Source organism: Antechinus flavipes, chromosome 2 (assembly GCF_016432865.1).
Source record: "Antechinus flavipes isolate AdamAnt ecotype Samford, QLD, Australia chromosome 2, AdamAnt_v2, whole genome shotgun sequence".
NCBI lineage: Eukaryota > Metazoa > Chordata > Mammalia > Dasyuromorphia > Dasyuridae > Antechinus > Antechinus flavipes.
Window position 1 is genome coordinate 435416071 of NC_067399.1, and position 13648 is coordinate 435429718.

Sequence of the window (13648 nt, forward strand, 5' to 3'; positions counted from 1 at the left end):
TAGGTAAAATACAAGCCTTCTGGGACTCAGCTGTTGTTGGTTTTTGGGTTTTTTTTCCATTTCTAGAATGGGAGAAGATTATTGGCATTAGCTACCTCACAATGTTAGAAAGCAATTGCGGTCCTTAAAATACTATTAAAATGTAAAGTATTATTAGATGAACCGCCCGTCTCTGAGTCAGAAAAACTTGGGTTCAAATTTCTTCTCCGACCCATGCTAACCATGAGTGATCTTAGACAAGACAACCTTAATGTCTTAGGCTCTGCAAGAAGAGGCCCCCGAATCTGCATTGGTAGTGGGCATTTGCTCCATGAAATTCCTTGCCAAGAATGTCACCCGTCCAGGACAGGCAAATGCTCGAATGGCCGGCTCAGAGACCTCTCCAACAAAGCAGATGCCAAATGCATATATACATGTAAACATACGTGCAGAGATACGTATTCATGTAAGGGTGTGAGACGTCTCTTTTTTGAGCGTGTTCGCCTGTAGGGTTCTTTTCATAATCTCAAAGAAAATTATCTTTGTTTTATGTGCAGTACTACTGGGTGGAAGAGACAAGAAGAAATAATAAAGAGGTAGGCTAAGAAGCACTTTACTTTTAATAGCCGGTTCTGCCAGGAGCCGGGCGTACAACTCAGAAATTCACAACTCCCAAGCATGGGCTCTGTCCCACCCACCTCCTGCAGCTGGGTCAGAAGGAGGGGTGTGCCCAGGGCGCGCCAAGGGGCAGCAGGATGGGGCAGGACCAGCACTGGGATTAGTGTATTCCAGAGAGGAGGGGTGAGGGAGATGGTTCTAGGAATCTGCCTCAGCCCGGAGAGTGGGAGGCGGGGGATACCTTGGCCCACACTTTCCGGACGAGAAGGGCGGTGGTGCTGCGGGACTTCCATTTCTCCATTCTCGCTTTTCTGGGGTGGCTGGCTGCCTATTCTGGGACCGGTCCAGGTCTCAAATTCTGGGACTGAGTCAGGCCAGGTTTTCCCTCTGCCTCTGGGTGCAGAACGAACTACTTGAATCGCCGACTCTGGCTCCGGTTCCTGGATCTGACCGCGTTTTCTCTGCGTCCCTGCGGCAGAGCCGGTGGCCGGGCTTTCAGTGCCTTCTAGAGCCGGGAGCCTGAGCAAAGAGGGTTCGAATCTCGGAGAGGGAAGAGGCTGCTGAGCGATCGGGGAGCTGGGACCCCGAAGCCCCGGTCCCAAGCCCAGGATCCGGCGGGCAGGCAAGGAGCGAGAGCCGGCGCCAATATGGTGAGTGTACCTGGACGCGCTCCTAGACTGTGGGGTAGGGATTAAGGGGAGGGAGGGGAGAGCACCGTACACAGCAGCGTACCTCGCCTTGTCCCCGGGACCGCTTAGGAAGAGCCCCCTGTGTGACCTTGGACAAATAGCCCCTTCTCTTGGGGGCTCGATGTCCCCCTCTGTAAAATGCGGTTAGCGGGGAAGGGGGACACTAGATGTAAGAAATCTGCAAGTGCCCTTTCAGAATTCTTGCTTATTGAGGGTTTTCAGTGGCTCAGTTCGGAGACACCGGCGCGCTGTTGCGGAAAGAGGTTTGGGATTCTGGGCTTCAGGGCTCTGTTGGGGTTTTCCTTTGCAGCCAGCTCCCAGCCCCCAGTCCCCGGCCGTACTTGGCTTCTAAGAGCTTGGACCTGGCCGGCCAACCTTGGGACTCAAAAGGCCAGCGCCCCTGCCTCCCCTCCCCAATTCCGGCCCTAGCTCAGTCCTTGGGACCACGAAAGGTGGGAGGGGCAGGGAAGAGCTCTATTCTACCCCAGGTCTGTTCAGAGAGAGCAGCTGCTCCAGGAATGCGCGTTGGTGATCCGGGGTGGCCCCGCTCATTTGCCTTGCACTTGGTCAAGTCTATTTGCATCCTGTGAGACTGCTTTGAGGGGAGCCCCTCGTCCGACCTCGCCTTTGCTTCTCCGTACCTGCTCCCTCCTACACGCCTCAGTCCCCAACTCTGAGTGGGAGGGAAGACACCCCCTACCCAGGCATAGTTGCTAAGAACCCCATAGAGAACTAGGTGACCTAGCCCTAGTTCTAGGAGGGTCACCTTCACCGACACCTAGGTGGAAGCAGCAACGTCAGACTGGGTGGGCTGGGACAGGTGGCCTGGCACAGGGACCAAAATCTGCCTGGAGCTGTGGCTTCCAGTGTGGGAAGGTTTGTGAGGTTGTCCTGGGCTAGGCGCCTCCTAGACAGGCGCAGACATGGGTGGGGACAGTTTCCTCCCCTGCTTCTTGGGGCTGGCCGCTTGGCTAGGTTACCTGCTGGGGACTGGACTTGCCTGCTGAGCCACCCCTTCCTTCTGGCTGTCCGAAAAGGGGAGTGGAGGCCGGAAGGAGTAGAAATTTCCTGGTGTGTGTATGTATATGAGTATGTAATATTCATGTATATAGGCGCGGGTACATATACAGGCACATGCACACACGCGTGTGTACACACACGCCCATATATTCCTGACTGATGTTACATACGCCCATGTGTATGCACATAAATGTATACATATTAAACACATATGTATGTATGTATGCACAAACATTTATTCCTTCCAAAAGCTATTTTCCCCTTCCTTCAAAGTAGTCCAGGATTTCACAGCTGAGGCTTTCTGCTTTTGTCTGGTGACTCTGGCCTGTGAGGGAGGTATTTGGACTTTCAGGGTCAGAATGGGATGTGGTCTCTGTCCACTCCAGGAACCCAGCTAGGGCTCTCAGAGCCAGGAAATTGTATTGACCCCATTGCTCAAATGCGGAAAATTAAAGTCCTGAGTTATGGGACAGGTAGAAGGTAGAATTAGAATTCTGGGAGTTCCCTTCCTCCTCCCCTCTCCCCATTCTGCAGCTAAGACCCTAAGGACTAGAATTCTCCCAGGACATTTTTCCATTTCTCTCCTGGGACTCAGCCTTTCCTGGCTGAGAAATGGATAAAATGCATCATCTTTTCTTGAGTTCAGAAGACTTTGGCTGGGTGCCTAAAGAATACAAAAAGCCCATAGCCAGCCCAGGTCCTGGAATCTCTGTCTAGCTTGTCTGTGATCCATAGAAGCATCTTGGAAGGGATCTTGATATTTAATCAGTCTTCCTTTCACTCTTCTCCAGGAAGACCAAGATTCACATTCTCATTATCAAAAGGGCGTCTCAAGCCCCCAGAATACTAGAGTTTCTTCTCTTTGCCTTCCTCCCCATCTTGACTAAAGATTGGGAGGGCTCCCATTTCCTCCAGTACTGGCCTCAGCTTCAAAGTCTGATATGGGGCTGTAGTATAAGGGAGATCAGGCAGCTGGCTTTTGGGATCAGTGTCTCTTTGAAGGGGCCCTGCCCCCTCCAAAGCCCCAGCCTCTTATCTGGAGCCACAGTGACTTTCTGGGCCCCTGCCCAACCCCATTCCTCTGGAGAGTTACATTCCCAGTTTCTCCTCTCAGCTTCACCCTCAGGCCCTCAGGCCCAAGCTGTTGTTGCAAAAACAATCTGTCTAGCAGGTGGTAGGGCCCTTCCCTGGCTGAGACCCCCCAGTTGTTAAGGAGCTTGCTCCCTCCTAACCCATCCCCCTAGCCCAACTTGGTCTCCCTGCTAAGCCAAACCTAGCCAGGAATTGCAGAGGGGTGAGAAGACTAACTGACTGGTCTGTGATGGTCAAGAGCTGGGTATGACTAGTCTTCCAGTTTGGAAGGCCCTGGAGTGGACATCCACCTCCCCCCTCCCTCCCCCCCGGAGTGTGTTCTGTCGGTCAGCTTTTATCTCTCAGGCCATAGAAAGATGCTAGCAGTGGGCACAAAGGGGCCTTTGATATTGTGTCTACCTCTCTGAGGGACCTGTCCTGTACAGAATCCGTATAATGTAGCATGTCAGAGCTGGAAGAAATCCTGGGGACTAGTAAGTCCTTTCCTTTTGCAGAAGAGGAAACTAAGGACTAAGGTGGATTCAGCCTCAATAATAAAGGGAATGAATGGTAGAATCTAGTCTGGGTTGGATAGAGGAGAGAGATTAGATTTGCCTTACCCCAAAGAAGCCTCTCTGGCTGCCTGTGGGAACCATGAGGAGGCCTTGATTCACCTCCAAGGCTCCAGTTTACTCATCCTAATCCCAGGAGCTGGTCAGGAAACTCCATTCTTCCCTTCTTCCCTCCCTGCCCCCCCTGGGTGCTTAATCCCAGGTTATTCTCCTTCCTGCCCTACCCTGAGTTCTTAGCTGTAATGTGTCTAGGCAACAGCCTGGAATGTGGAGGGGAGGGGGGGAAGTTTAGGGGGTGGAAGGTGGACCTCAAAAAGCAGCTGAAGCCTTGGGGGAGGGGCTGAGGATATGAAATCCCTTTAAATGGAGGGATTACATCGACCCCCAGAGCATTCCTTGGAGTTCCCTCTGTCCCAGGGTTAGCCCCAAAACCTTGACCACTTCCTGAGCAGGCCCAATGGGGTCACTAGGAAAGACTAAGACTGGAGAATGGGCCTAAGGCTGGCTCTCCCCATCTCAGCCCAGCTCAGTTCCAATCTCCAAATCTTTACAGAATTCCTGGTGCAGTGAAATGGGGGTTGGAGCTGCAGTTAGAGGATCTGAGACCTTAATCCAGCTCTGCCACTTGGGCTACCTGTATGACCTTGTCGCTCAGCATCTCTCGTTCTTAATGATCTTATCTCTAAAATGAAGGGATGGGATAGATGGTCCCTGAGTTTCCTTTCAGCTCTGTTCACTGGGGAATATATTATAGCAGACCCAAGTCCTGTGTTAAGAAAGCCTATTTTCTTCTGACTCTAGCTCCAGGAGTGTGTGTGTGTGTGTGTGTGTGTGTGTGTGTGTGTGTGTGTGTGCGTGTGGTGTTTGTCTATCTGCCTTTCTGTGTATGAATGTGCACTCATGTTACTCTAGGTATGCATATGGCTTCAAAGGACCCTTCCCACCCTCCCCCACCCCCCGCCCTAGACAGGTGTTCTACCTCTTACTTCCAAGCTCTGAGACTCCTGAATTGAGACCCCGACCTAAAAAAAACCAGTCTGGGTTGTCAGAATTAGAATCAAGATTATGTGTTGTCCCTTTTTATCTTCCCCCCTCCACAATAATCTCTCCCTAGAAATTCAAGATGAGGAGGAATACCAGCACATAGTCCTTCTCTTTCAGTTGGATGCCAGAACAAAGAAAATGGCCTTTAGTAGAGGGAGTCTAGCCCTCGTGGCCAGAGTTCCAAAGGATGACAAACTGTCCCCTTTCCCTCTGGATGTTGTCCAGCTCTGAATGGGAAACAAAAGTGGATAGGATCTTGGACTTGGGGGACAGGAAAATCCTGTCTCAGACCCCTACTAGCTGAGTGGGCAAGCCCCTTGATTTTTCTGTGCCTCAGTTTACCTATAAAAGGAGAGTGACTTAATTCCCTTTACTAGGCTGAATGACCACTAAGGTCCTTTCCAGCCTACTTCTGTGAACCCATGATCTATGATCCTGTGGTTGTTGGAAGAGAAACAAAGGCACAGAAAAGGTCTAGGCTTCTGAGAGGACAATAGAGAACGGAAATGAAGAATTCTTTGATTCCTGGCTCCTGACATGCCTTTGAACAGAGTCACCCGGGGCTTCCCCAGGCTCTGCCTCACCCTCTCTTGTCCCTCCCTTCAGCCCCGCTCTCCAGTTGAAGCTTCTCCCCACCCCCACACCCTGGGCACTCTTGGTGGCTGGGGGTTGTACTGGCAGGGGCAGGAATGTGCCTGAGGGTGACCGGGTGAATGATGCCCCGATCATCACGGCCCAGAAGGTGGGGCTGGCCCGTGTGGGTGCCTGTGTGTGCATGTGTGTACTTCCGACGTGGAGAGTCAACTCCAAGGAGTGCACAGCGGCTAACACAGTCGGCTTCTAATTAAGAAACGCTTGTTGGAGTGAATGAAAAGGGAGTTGGAGGAAAGCACTGATTTGGAGTCAGAACTTGGATTCAAATCACTTGGCTCTCTGCTGTGTGAACCTGGTCAAGTTACCTTCTCTCTCTGTTTTCTTTTCTTTAGAATTAGAGGTTCAAAGAAGGTGATTTCCAAGATTCCTTCTAGCTTTAGTCTCTATGACCCAAACGAGGAGAGAGGACTCCTGGGTTGTTGTTCTGCTCCCAGGAGGTACTTTGTTTCATACACCAGGACCTCCAACCCTGGGCATGGCAGGGTCTCCAAAAATTCCGCCCACACTGAGAAGCCGAGAATCAGATGGGAAGGCCCAGAAAACAGAGGGGGAGATTGAAGGGGAAACTTCTTTCCCACCCTCTCAATCCCCACCCGACCAAGATTTCTCGTTGTTTTTGTTTTTATGAGCACCGGAAAAAGAGGGGTGGGGGAAGTCCCTTGGGTGGGAGGAAAACCAAATAGGAATCTTTCCCCAAAGTTTGTATCCTCCTCCCCCCCCCCCCAGTTTTCAAGTCCTTGACTTGCTGGTGGGAGCTCATTGACTCCTAGCTCTCCACACACATACAAAAAACACAAAAGCTGGAAATGGTTCTGGGGAATGGAGCTTGGGGTGGGGTAGGGAGTAGGGGAGCTGGCTTTGTCTAGGGGGGATAGGGAGGAAGGGGCAATCCGGAAGTCCATCAAGGGACTAGGCTCCCAGGTGCATCCCCTTCTGCCCCAGAACAAGTGGGTCTGAAGGTCTGAGTTGCTTAGGGCTCTCTGTTTTCTGTGAAGGTAGCATGAGTAAGCAAGCTGCCTCCTCCTCCCCCAACACATACACACCTGCTCCGGATGTCACTGCCCATTGTCCGGCTCCATCCTTCCTCTCTCCAGGCCCTTCCTGTTTGTGTCTCTCCAGCTGGGGAACCCAGGGTCCTAGCCCTTTCCCGATGCTTCCCTTGGGGCATGGATTGGACTGTTTCTGTTTCTCTACTTCCTTCTCCCACAAGCCCTTCTGCCCAGGTTCAACTGGGGCCCAGAAGGAGAAGAAAAGAGAGGGAAGGTCTGCAAGGAGTTCATCTGAGCTCAGAGAGCGCTCACTGCCACACTCATACCGGTCCCACTGTGTGTTTGGACCTCTCCTGTGTATGGGGTGAAAAGCCTTAACCTAGTCACAGTTCTTAAGGGCAGCACCTTTTCCCCATCCCTCCTTGAGTCTAGACATTCAATCTAGAATATGTCAGGGGAAAAGGAGCACAGGGACGGAGGACCACAGGCCCTGGGCGTCTTGGTTGTGCTGGCTCAGGACACGCTTGCTATAGGGAATGGGCAGCCATGGCCAAAGGCCTCCCCCTCATCTCCCACTGGTGAAGATCTGGGTTTGGGAGAGAAGGGAATTTGCATCCCCAAGCCTTGAGACCCTGCTCTGCCTGGTACTGGGCAGAGGACGAGGAGAGAGTGGGTGGATGCTATTGGCTGGATGCTGGATGGAGCTATTCTCTGAAAGGTGCTGTTGTAGGCCAGGAAGGCCAGACCTTCTTGGGAACAGGGCCGAGAATGGTAATGGGGTTCTCTGGTTCTTACACTCAAGGTCTGTACCTGTGGGAGATGTCTGCCTTGGGAGGGATGGGGGGAAACACCCTTCTGAGCCTGCCATTGATCTTCCCAGAGCCGGCCCTTTCAGCCCTGCTGAGGCTTCATGGCAACAGTGCAGAGACCTCCGAGATCCAGTGACACTGCCCTCCACGCCATGGGCAGCGTGGGTAGCCTGCTGGAGAGACAGGACTTTTCCCCTGAGGAGCTGCGGGCTGCCCTGGGGAGTGCCCGAGGCTCACGCCAGCCCGATGGACTCCTTCGGAAGGGTTTGAGTCAGCGAGAGCTCCTCAGCTACCTTCACCTGGCCAAGAAGGACTCCAAGACCACCAAACGCTGGCCATCAGGGGGGTCTCACCGGCAGGGGGATGATGACCATCATAGCAACTATGCTGGTCTTTACTACCGGGAGCACCCCCGGGGGGCTGACTTCACCAAGACCTCCCTGCCCGAGCGGGGCCGCTTTGATAAGGTGAGGGTCCGACAACTGGACCCTGCGGTGAGAGCAGGGAAAGGGGGCTTCTTCTCTGCTGTGGTTTGGGAAATTTCCCCAATGGAGAGGGGAGCTCGGGGCATGATGTTGGGGCAGGGAAACAGGAGGCTCTCCCTCTGGAGGGGTCCCCTCCAAGCAGCTGGGTGGGGAACCTCTGAGATTGGGCAGGGAAAGCCTCACATATCTTTTCCCCTTTCTCCATCTAGTGCCGCATCCGCCCCTCAGTCTTCAAACCAACGGTAGGTACAGGGAAGAGCTTCCTGTCCATGCAGAGCCTGGCAGCCCACAAGGGCCAGAAGCTGTGGAAGAGCAATGGAAGCCTCCATACGCTTGTGTGCAACCCCCCCCTGAGCCCTGGTCCCCAGGCCAGCCGAGCTCGGGCCCAGCTGCTGCAGGCCCTCAGTCTGGATGAAGGCGGCCCCGACCCTGGCCTGTCTGATTCCTCCAGCGGGGGCAGCGGGGGCCCTGGCCCTTTCAGTGCTTCTGTGGGACATGTCAATCACCTTGGGGGCTCCCTGGATCGAGCTGCCCGAAGCCCTAAAGAGCAGGCCTTGGTGACTGCAGGCGAAATGGGGCCTTTGGCGGCTTTGGGCTGCCTGCCCGAGCCCCCACCGCCCTACGACTTCACCTACACTGCTCAGATGGCCCAGGACTCGATGGCCCTGCGGCAGGGCCAGCCTGGGATTGGGGGTCTATCAGAGCTGAAGGGAGGCCTCGGTGACGAGGATGGTCCCAGCCCGTTTGCACAGGTGAGGGCTGGTCCCCCAGTATCACCCCCACAACCTGTCCTCCTCCATCTCTCTGCCATCCAGGCCCTATCCTTATGTTCTTTCTTCTCTCCATCTGTTCCTCCCCCAATCTCCCCCCCCCTTGTTCCCTGGGATATTTGGGGACTTCTGGAAGAGCCTGCCCTCAACGGGGCTTGTGTTCGTGTCCAGGGAGGGAGGTTTGTGTCTCTGGGTCAGTCTCCGCTGAGGTCCTGCCCTCTCCCCTAGGAGTTGGAGGACAGGCAGCAGCTGTGGCTGGCCGAGCTGAAGCGTCTCTATGACGAGAAGCTGCAGGAGATAGCCCAGAAGGCTGAACGGAACGAGCGGAGCCTCCAGCTGCAGCTCTTCATGGCTCAGCAGGAGCAGCGGAGGCTGCGGAAGGAGCTCAGTGCTCTCCAGGGCCTGGCCAAGGAGCCCCCGCACTCCCCGGACCGCACCAGTCCTAGTCTGGAGGAGGAGGCCAAGTGGGAGGTGAGGGGGAGCTGGCATCTGGCCCAGAGCAGCCCCTGACCCGGGGCTGGAAGACTGGGACCGAGATTCAGTGAGACCTTCTGCTAGAAGATCTGGCTTTGCTCTGAGGAAAGAATAGCAATTCTAAGTCGGATGACTTGAGTTTTTCCCTATTACCTGTGTGTCTTTGGACAAATTTCGTAGGCTTCTGAGCCTCAGTTTCCTCATCTGGAAAGTGAGGGGGCTGCACTGGATGGCCTAAGAGATCTTTTACAGCCCTCAATCTGTGGTCTTTGATTTGGTGACCTCTAAGTTTCCTTTCAGCTCTAATTTGCTTAGTCTATGAGCTGTCATTTTTTGCTTGGCCCCCATTTCTTCTCTGAAAAGGAAGGGGGTGAATTAGAGCAAGAATTCCCATCTTGGTCTGTATGTCTATATATACCTCAGGATGGTACAAGAAGCTTGTCAAGGGGACATGGGGAATATTGGGTAAATAGTTATATTATCCCATTGAAATCAACATCTTTTATTTCTTATGTACATATGCATGAGGAACTCCTGAATCTGCTTCTTTGTATATTATTTTGGGGATCCAAGAAGATTAACTGAAAGCCAATGGGTGTGGTGCCTAAAAAATTGGGGAAACCCATGTCCTAGATGATCTTTATGGTTCCTTTCAACTTTTAATTCCTGCTGATTTGATTCTTCACCCTATGGGGAGGAAGGAGCTGGGCTGAGGGAACCATGGATCTGGGGTGGAGGGAAAAGGGCAGGAGTAGCTCCCCGAAGATAAAAACACTCCTACAAAAGGCAGGCTAGAGAAAGAACAGTTCCCACTTCTGGAGCAGTTTATAAATCATTATAACAGTCCTGAGAGAGCTGTATCATCTTATCCCAGAGAAAGGAAGGCCCCTCCAGTTCCAAGTCAGAGAGAGTGCTAGAGACCCTTCCTCGCCTCCCCCTGCTCCTTCCACCCTGATCCACCTTCCCTAATGCTTCTCCTTTTCTGCCAGGTGGGCCAGAAAACTTCAGAAATCTCTCTCTTGAAGCAGCAGCTGCGGGAGGCCCAAGCAGAGCTGGCCCAAAAGCTCGCAGAGATCTTCAGCCTGAAGACCAAACTCCGAAGCAGCCGGGCCCAGGCCGAGGCCAAGGACAGTGAGCTGGCCCGGCTTCGGGACACGCTCTGCCACCAGAGCCCGTCGGAGGGGCCGGGCCCGGGGGAACTGCCTGACGGGGGTTGTGAAACGGATGATTCCAAGAGCCAGGGCCTTCGGGGGGAGGCGGGCAGCGGCGGGGCAGAGAGACTGTGGAGCGAGCTGCAACGGGAGCGGCAGCAGGGCAGGGAGCAGGCCCTGCTCTTTGAGCAGGAGCGGAGGACGTGGCAGGAGGAGAAGAACAGGGTCCTGCGGTACCAGCGGGAGATCCAGGTGAGCTACATGGAGATGTATCACCGCAATCAGACCCTGGAGCAGGAGCTGAGGGAGCTGAGGGAGCTTCGAGCCCCCCAGGCACCATGGAGCCCGAGGCTTGAGTCCTCCAAAATCTGAGTGCTGCTGGAGCCGAGTAGGTGGCTGTCACAGGACCCCACAGGGAGAGTCCCTGGGAGAAGTCGGGAGGGAAAAGCCCCCTTCTCTCTCTCCCCATTCCTCTGTAGGGTCGTAGGCCCTGAGAAGAGAGAGATGGGAGAGCTCCATGTGGGGCTAGGCCAGGCCGGGGAGGAGGGCTCCCAGTGTGGGCACTGCCCTCGTTTGGTGCTTGGAAGCAGAAGCTCAGGGGGTGCTTCCCCCCCTTTATCATTTGTCCAAGTGTGTCTTGACGCTTAACCACTCCCTGGATTGATTATGTGATCTGCATCCGAGATCCAGCGGAGAGGCTGGGAGGGTTAGAGTAGGATCCCCCATGACAGAGAGTGGTGGGGGAAAGGGCTGGAACAGAGCGGGAGCCTGGAGACCATGAGCCCCTGTGTCATGTCCCCGACTCCCTGCGGGCCAGTGTGGGGAGACATAGGTGCCCCGCCCCTCAAAGAATAAAGCCATGCTGTTGTGGTGTTGTTTTTTAAACTGGAGACTCTTCTCGCTTTGCTGAGGCCTGCTTCTGTCAAATGGTGTCCCAGAGGAGTGTGTTTGGGAAAGGTGAAGGAGAGCCTTCCAGACGTGACCCAGGTGAGGGGGTCGCAGCCCGGCTTTTAGATCCCTTTCTTGTCAAGGTCTGGATTCTCTGAATCCAATTCCATTGGGTTACAGGAAGGAAGGCATTTCCCCTGGGCTTTGCAGGGGTAGGAGAGGGTCTTCTGAGCTTCACTGAGTGACTCTCCCACCTTTCAGATTTAGGGGAGGAACAAAGCCTGCTTCCAAAATCCTACTGAGAGGACTTTACGAGGGACCTAAAGGAGGGGCTCTGGGGGAAGCACTAAGCAAAAGGAGATAGAAGTCCGTGACCAAGTTTGCAAAGGTTCAAAGTCATTCTACCCTTTGATGGTAGCTGATATTTCCCCATTTTCCCTTCCCGACACTGGCAGGATCCAGATGCATCCTGGGGCACCTGGACAACCCCAACTTGAATCGATGTCCATTGGGACTTGATTTCCATCTTCCCAATGATGGTGGGCTGCTTCTCTACAGCATCATGAGAATTCCTAAGCCTTGACATTGGTCATTATCTTGGGGACCTTTGGGGCCTCTCAGCTCTGTAGCTGAGTTTTCCTACAGTGTCCTCTTGTCCACTCAGGGTGACCTTCTGGAGGGCAAAGGGGTGGGGCTGCTGCTTTTTATCTTTGCAGCCCATGTAATAAAAACTTTTTCTTTCATTAAGATTTGCAAAGCTTTTAGAAAACCCATTATTTCCCTTGATTTTTGAAGGCGTATTGTCCCTATTGTATCTATAAAGAAACTGAGTTTCAGGAGGTTCAATACTTCCACTATCATCTATCTTTTCATACTATAATAGCTTCTCTGACCTTGTCTTAGTGGAAGAAGGCCCTTATCTGGACCAGAAAAGCATTTCTTATCAAACAGACAACTCAATTCAATTCAATCATCATTTATCACCCACCTATTGTGTGCAAGACAGCCTGTCTTGGATAGAATGCTGAGTTTGGAAACAAGGAAACCTAGTTTCAAATTCAGCCTCTTACACCGAGACTGGGCCAGTCCCTTAATAATAACAGCTAGTATTTAGGGTTTGCTTTCTCTGATAGGCCTGTGTCCAACACCATCGAGTTACAGGAAGGAAGGCACTTTCTCTAGGCTTTGTGGGGGTGAGATGATCTTCTGAGCTTCACTGATTGATTCTCCCACCTTTCTAGTTTAGGTGAGGAACAAATTCTCTCTTTCCAAAATCCTATTGAGAAATCCTCCAAACTCCAACACTTTACTGGGGAACTAAAAGAGGAGCTTTGGGAGAAGAACTAAGCAAAAGAAGATTGAAAAGAGTCAAAAAGCTTGTGAAATTGCCTTACAAATATTACCTCAATCTTGGAGGTAGACTGCTATTATCCCTGGTTTGCAAATGAGGAAATTGAGGTAAAATTTGCCTAGCTTTCATGTGACTTGCTTAGGTTCACATGGCCGTGTCTGAGTCAAACTCATTCTTTCTGATTCCAGATCCCCAAAACTCTGTCCACTTCACTGCCATCTGTGTCTTGGGGAATTAGGGAACTCTCCAGGAACTCTCCATTGGGGTATAGACTGTGTAGTTCTAGTAGTACTGAAGTTCTTCCAAGGAAACTCCCTAAACTGAGGAAATCACAGCTCTCTTACCCTGTGCCAGGCCTTGAGACAGAAGGACAAAAGCCAAAAATAAAAACAGCTGCCTTCGAGAAGCTTCTATTCAATTGAAAGGCATCATGATGTCCTGGACAGTATTAGCCAGCTGGGAGTTGTGTGATTCTAAGCACATCATTTAACCCCTCTGGTCCTTGCTTTTCTCATCTGTAAAATGGGGGTAACAGTGGTAGCCCTCATCTCAAAGAATTGTGGTGGGGATCAAATGAGCTCATGAATGAGGCATTTCGAAAACCTCAAAGTGCTCTGTAAATATCTGCTAGTATTTTTGTGCCTGGGGCAGGATAAAAAAGACTGACATCAGCCCTTACTCCATAGAACTGGGTTTGGGTCTATTTGTAAGAAAATTCAGTTAAGAAAACATGTATTCTGCAAAGACCTGGAGGTCCTTTGGGCCGGTTCTTTCACTTCCAACTAGACGAGGTTTTTACCAATGGTAACAGCGGCAGGATTTGGTTTGGCCAGTCCTGGCGAGATCCCCAGGACCAGATGGTGGAGAGGGTTGAGATGGCTTTGTTAAAAGGAAAAGGATAAGAGTGTCTAGGGGGTGGAGGGGAGGGAAGGGTGGGGAAGAGGGAGGCCTCTGTAATGGGATCTATATAAATAGGGGGAGGTGGGAGTGGGCTGTATAAAAGGGAAAGTCAGTGCAATAAGGAAGTATGTGGGAGGCCCAGCGTACGTGTACAAAGCTGGGTGTGAGTGCACACTCAGGGCGG

The 13648-nt window shown here is 52.5% G+C and overlaps 1 protein-coding gene across 1 annotated transcript; it reads left to right on the forward strand.

The window, feature by feature from the left end:
- Positions 1–471: 471 nt before the first annotated feature.
- On the forward strand, positions 472–11960 carry N4BP3 (NEDD4 binding protein 3). The gene is made up of 5 exons (XM_051979065.1): positions 472–1247; positions 7517–7912; positions 8140–8682; positions 8929–9171; positions 10164–11960. Exons 2-5 carry the CDS (start codon positions 7547–7549, stop codon positions 10695–10697), a joined length of 1686 nt encoding a protein of 561 aa, XP_051835025.1. The 5' UTR covers positions 472–1247; positions 7517–7546; the 3' UTR covers positions 10698–11960.
- Positions 11961–13648: the final 1688 nt, after the last annotated feature.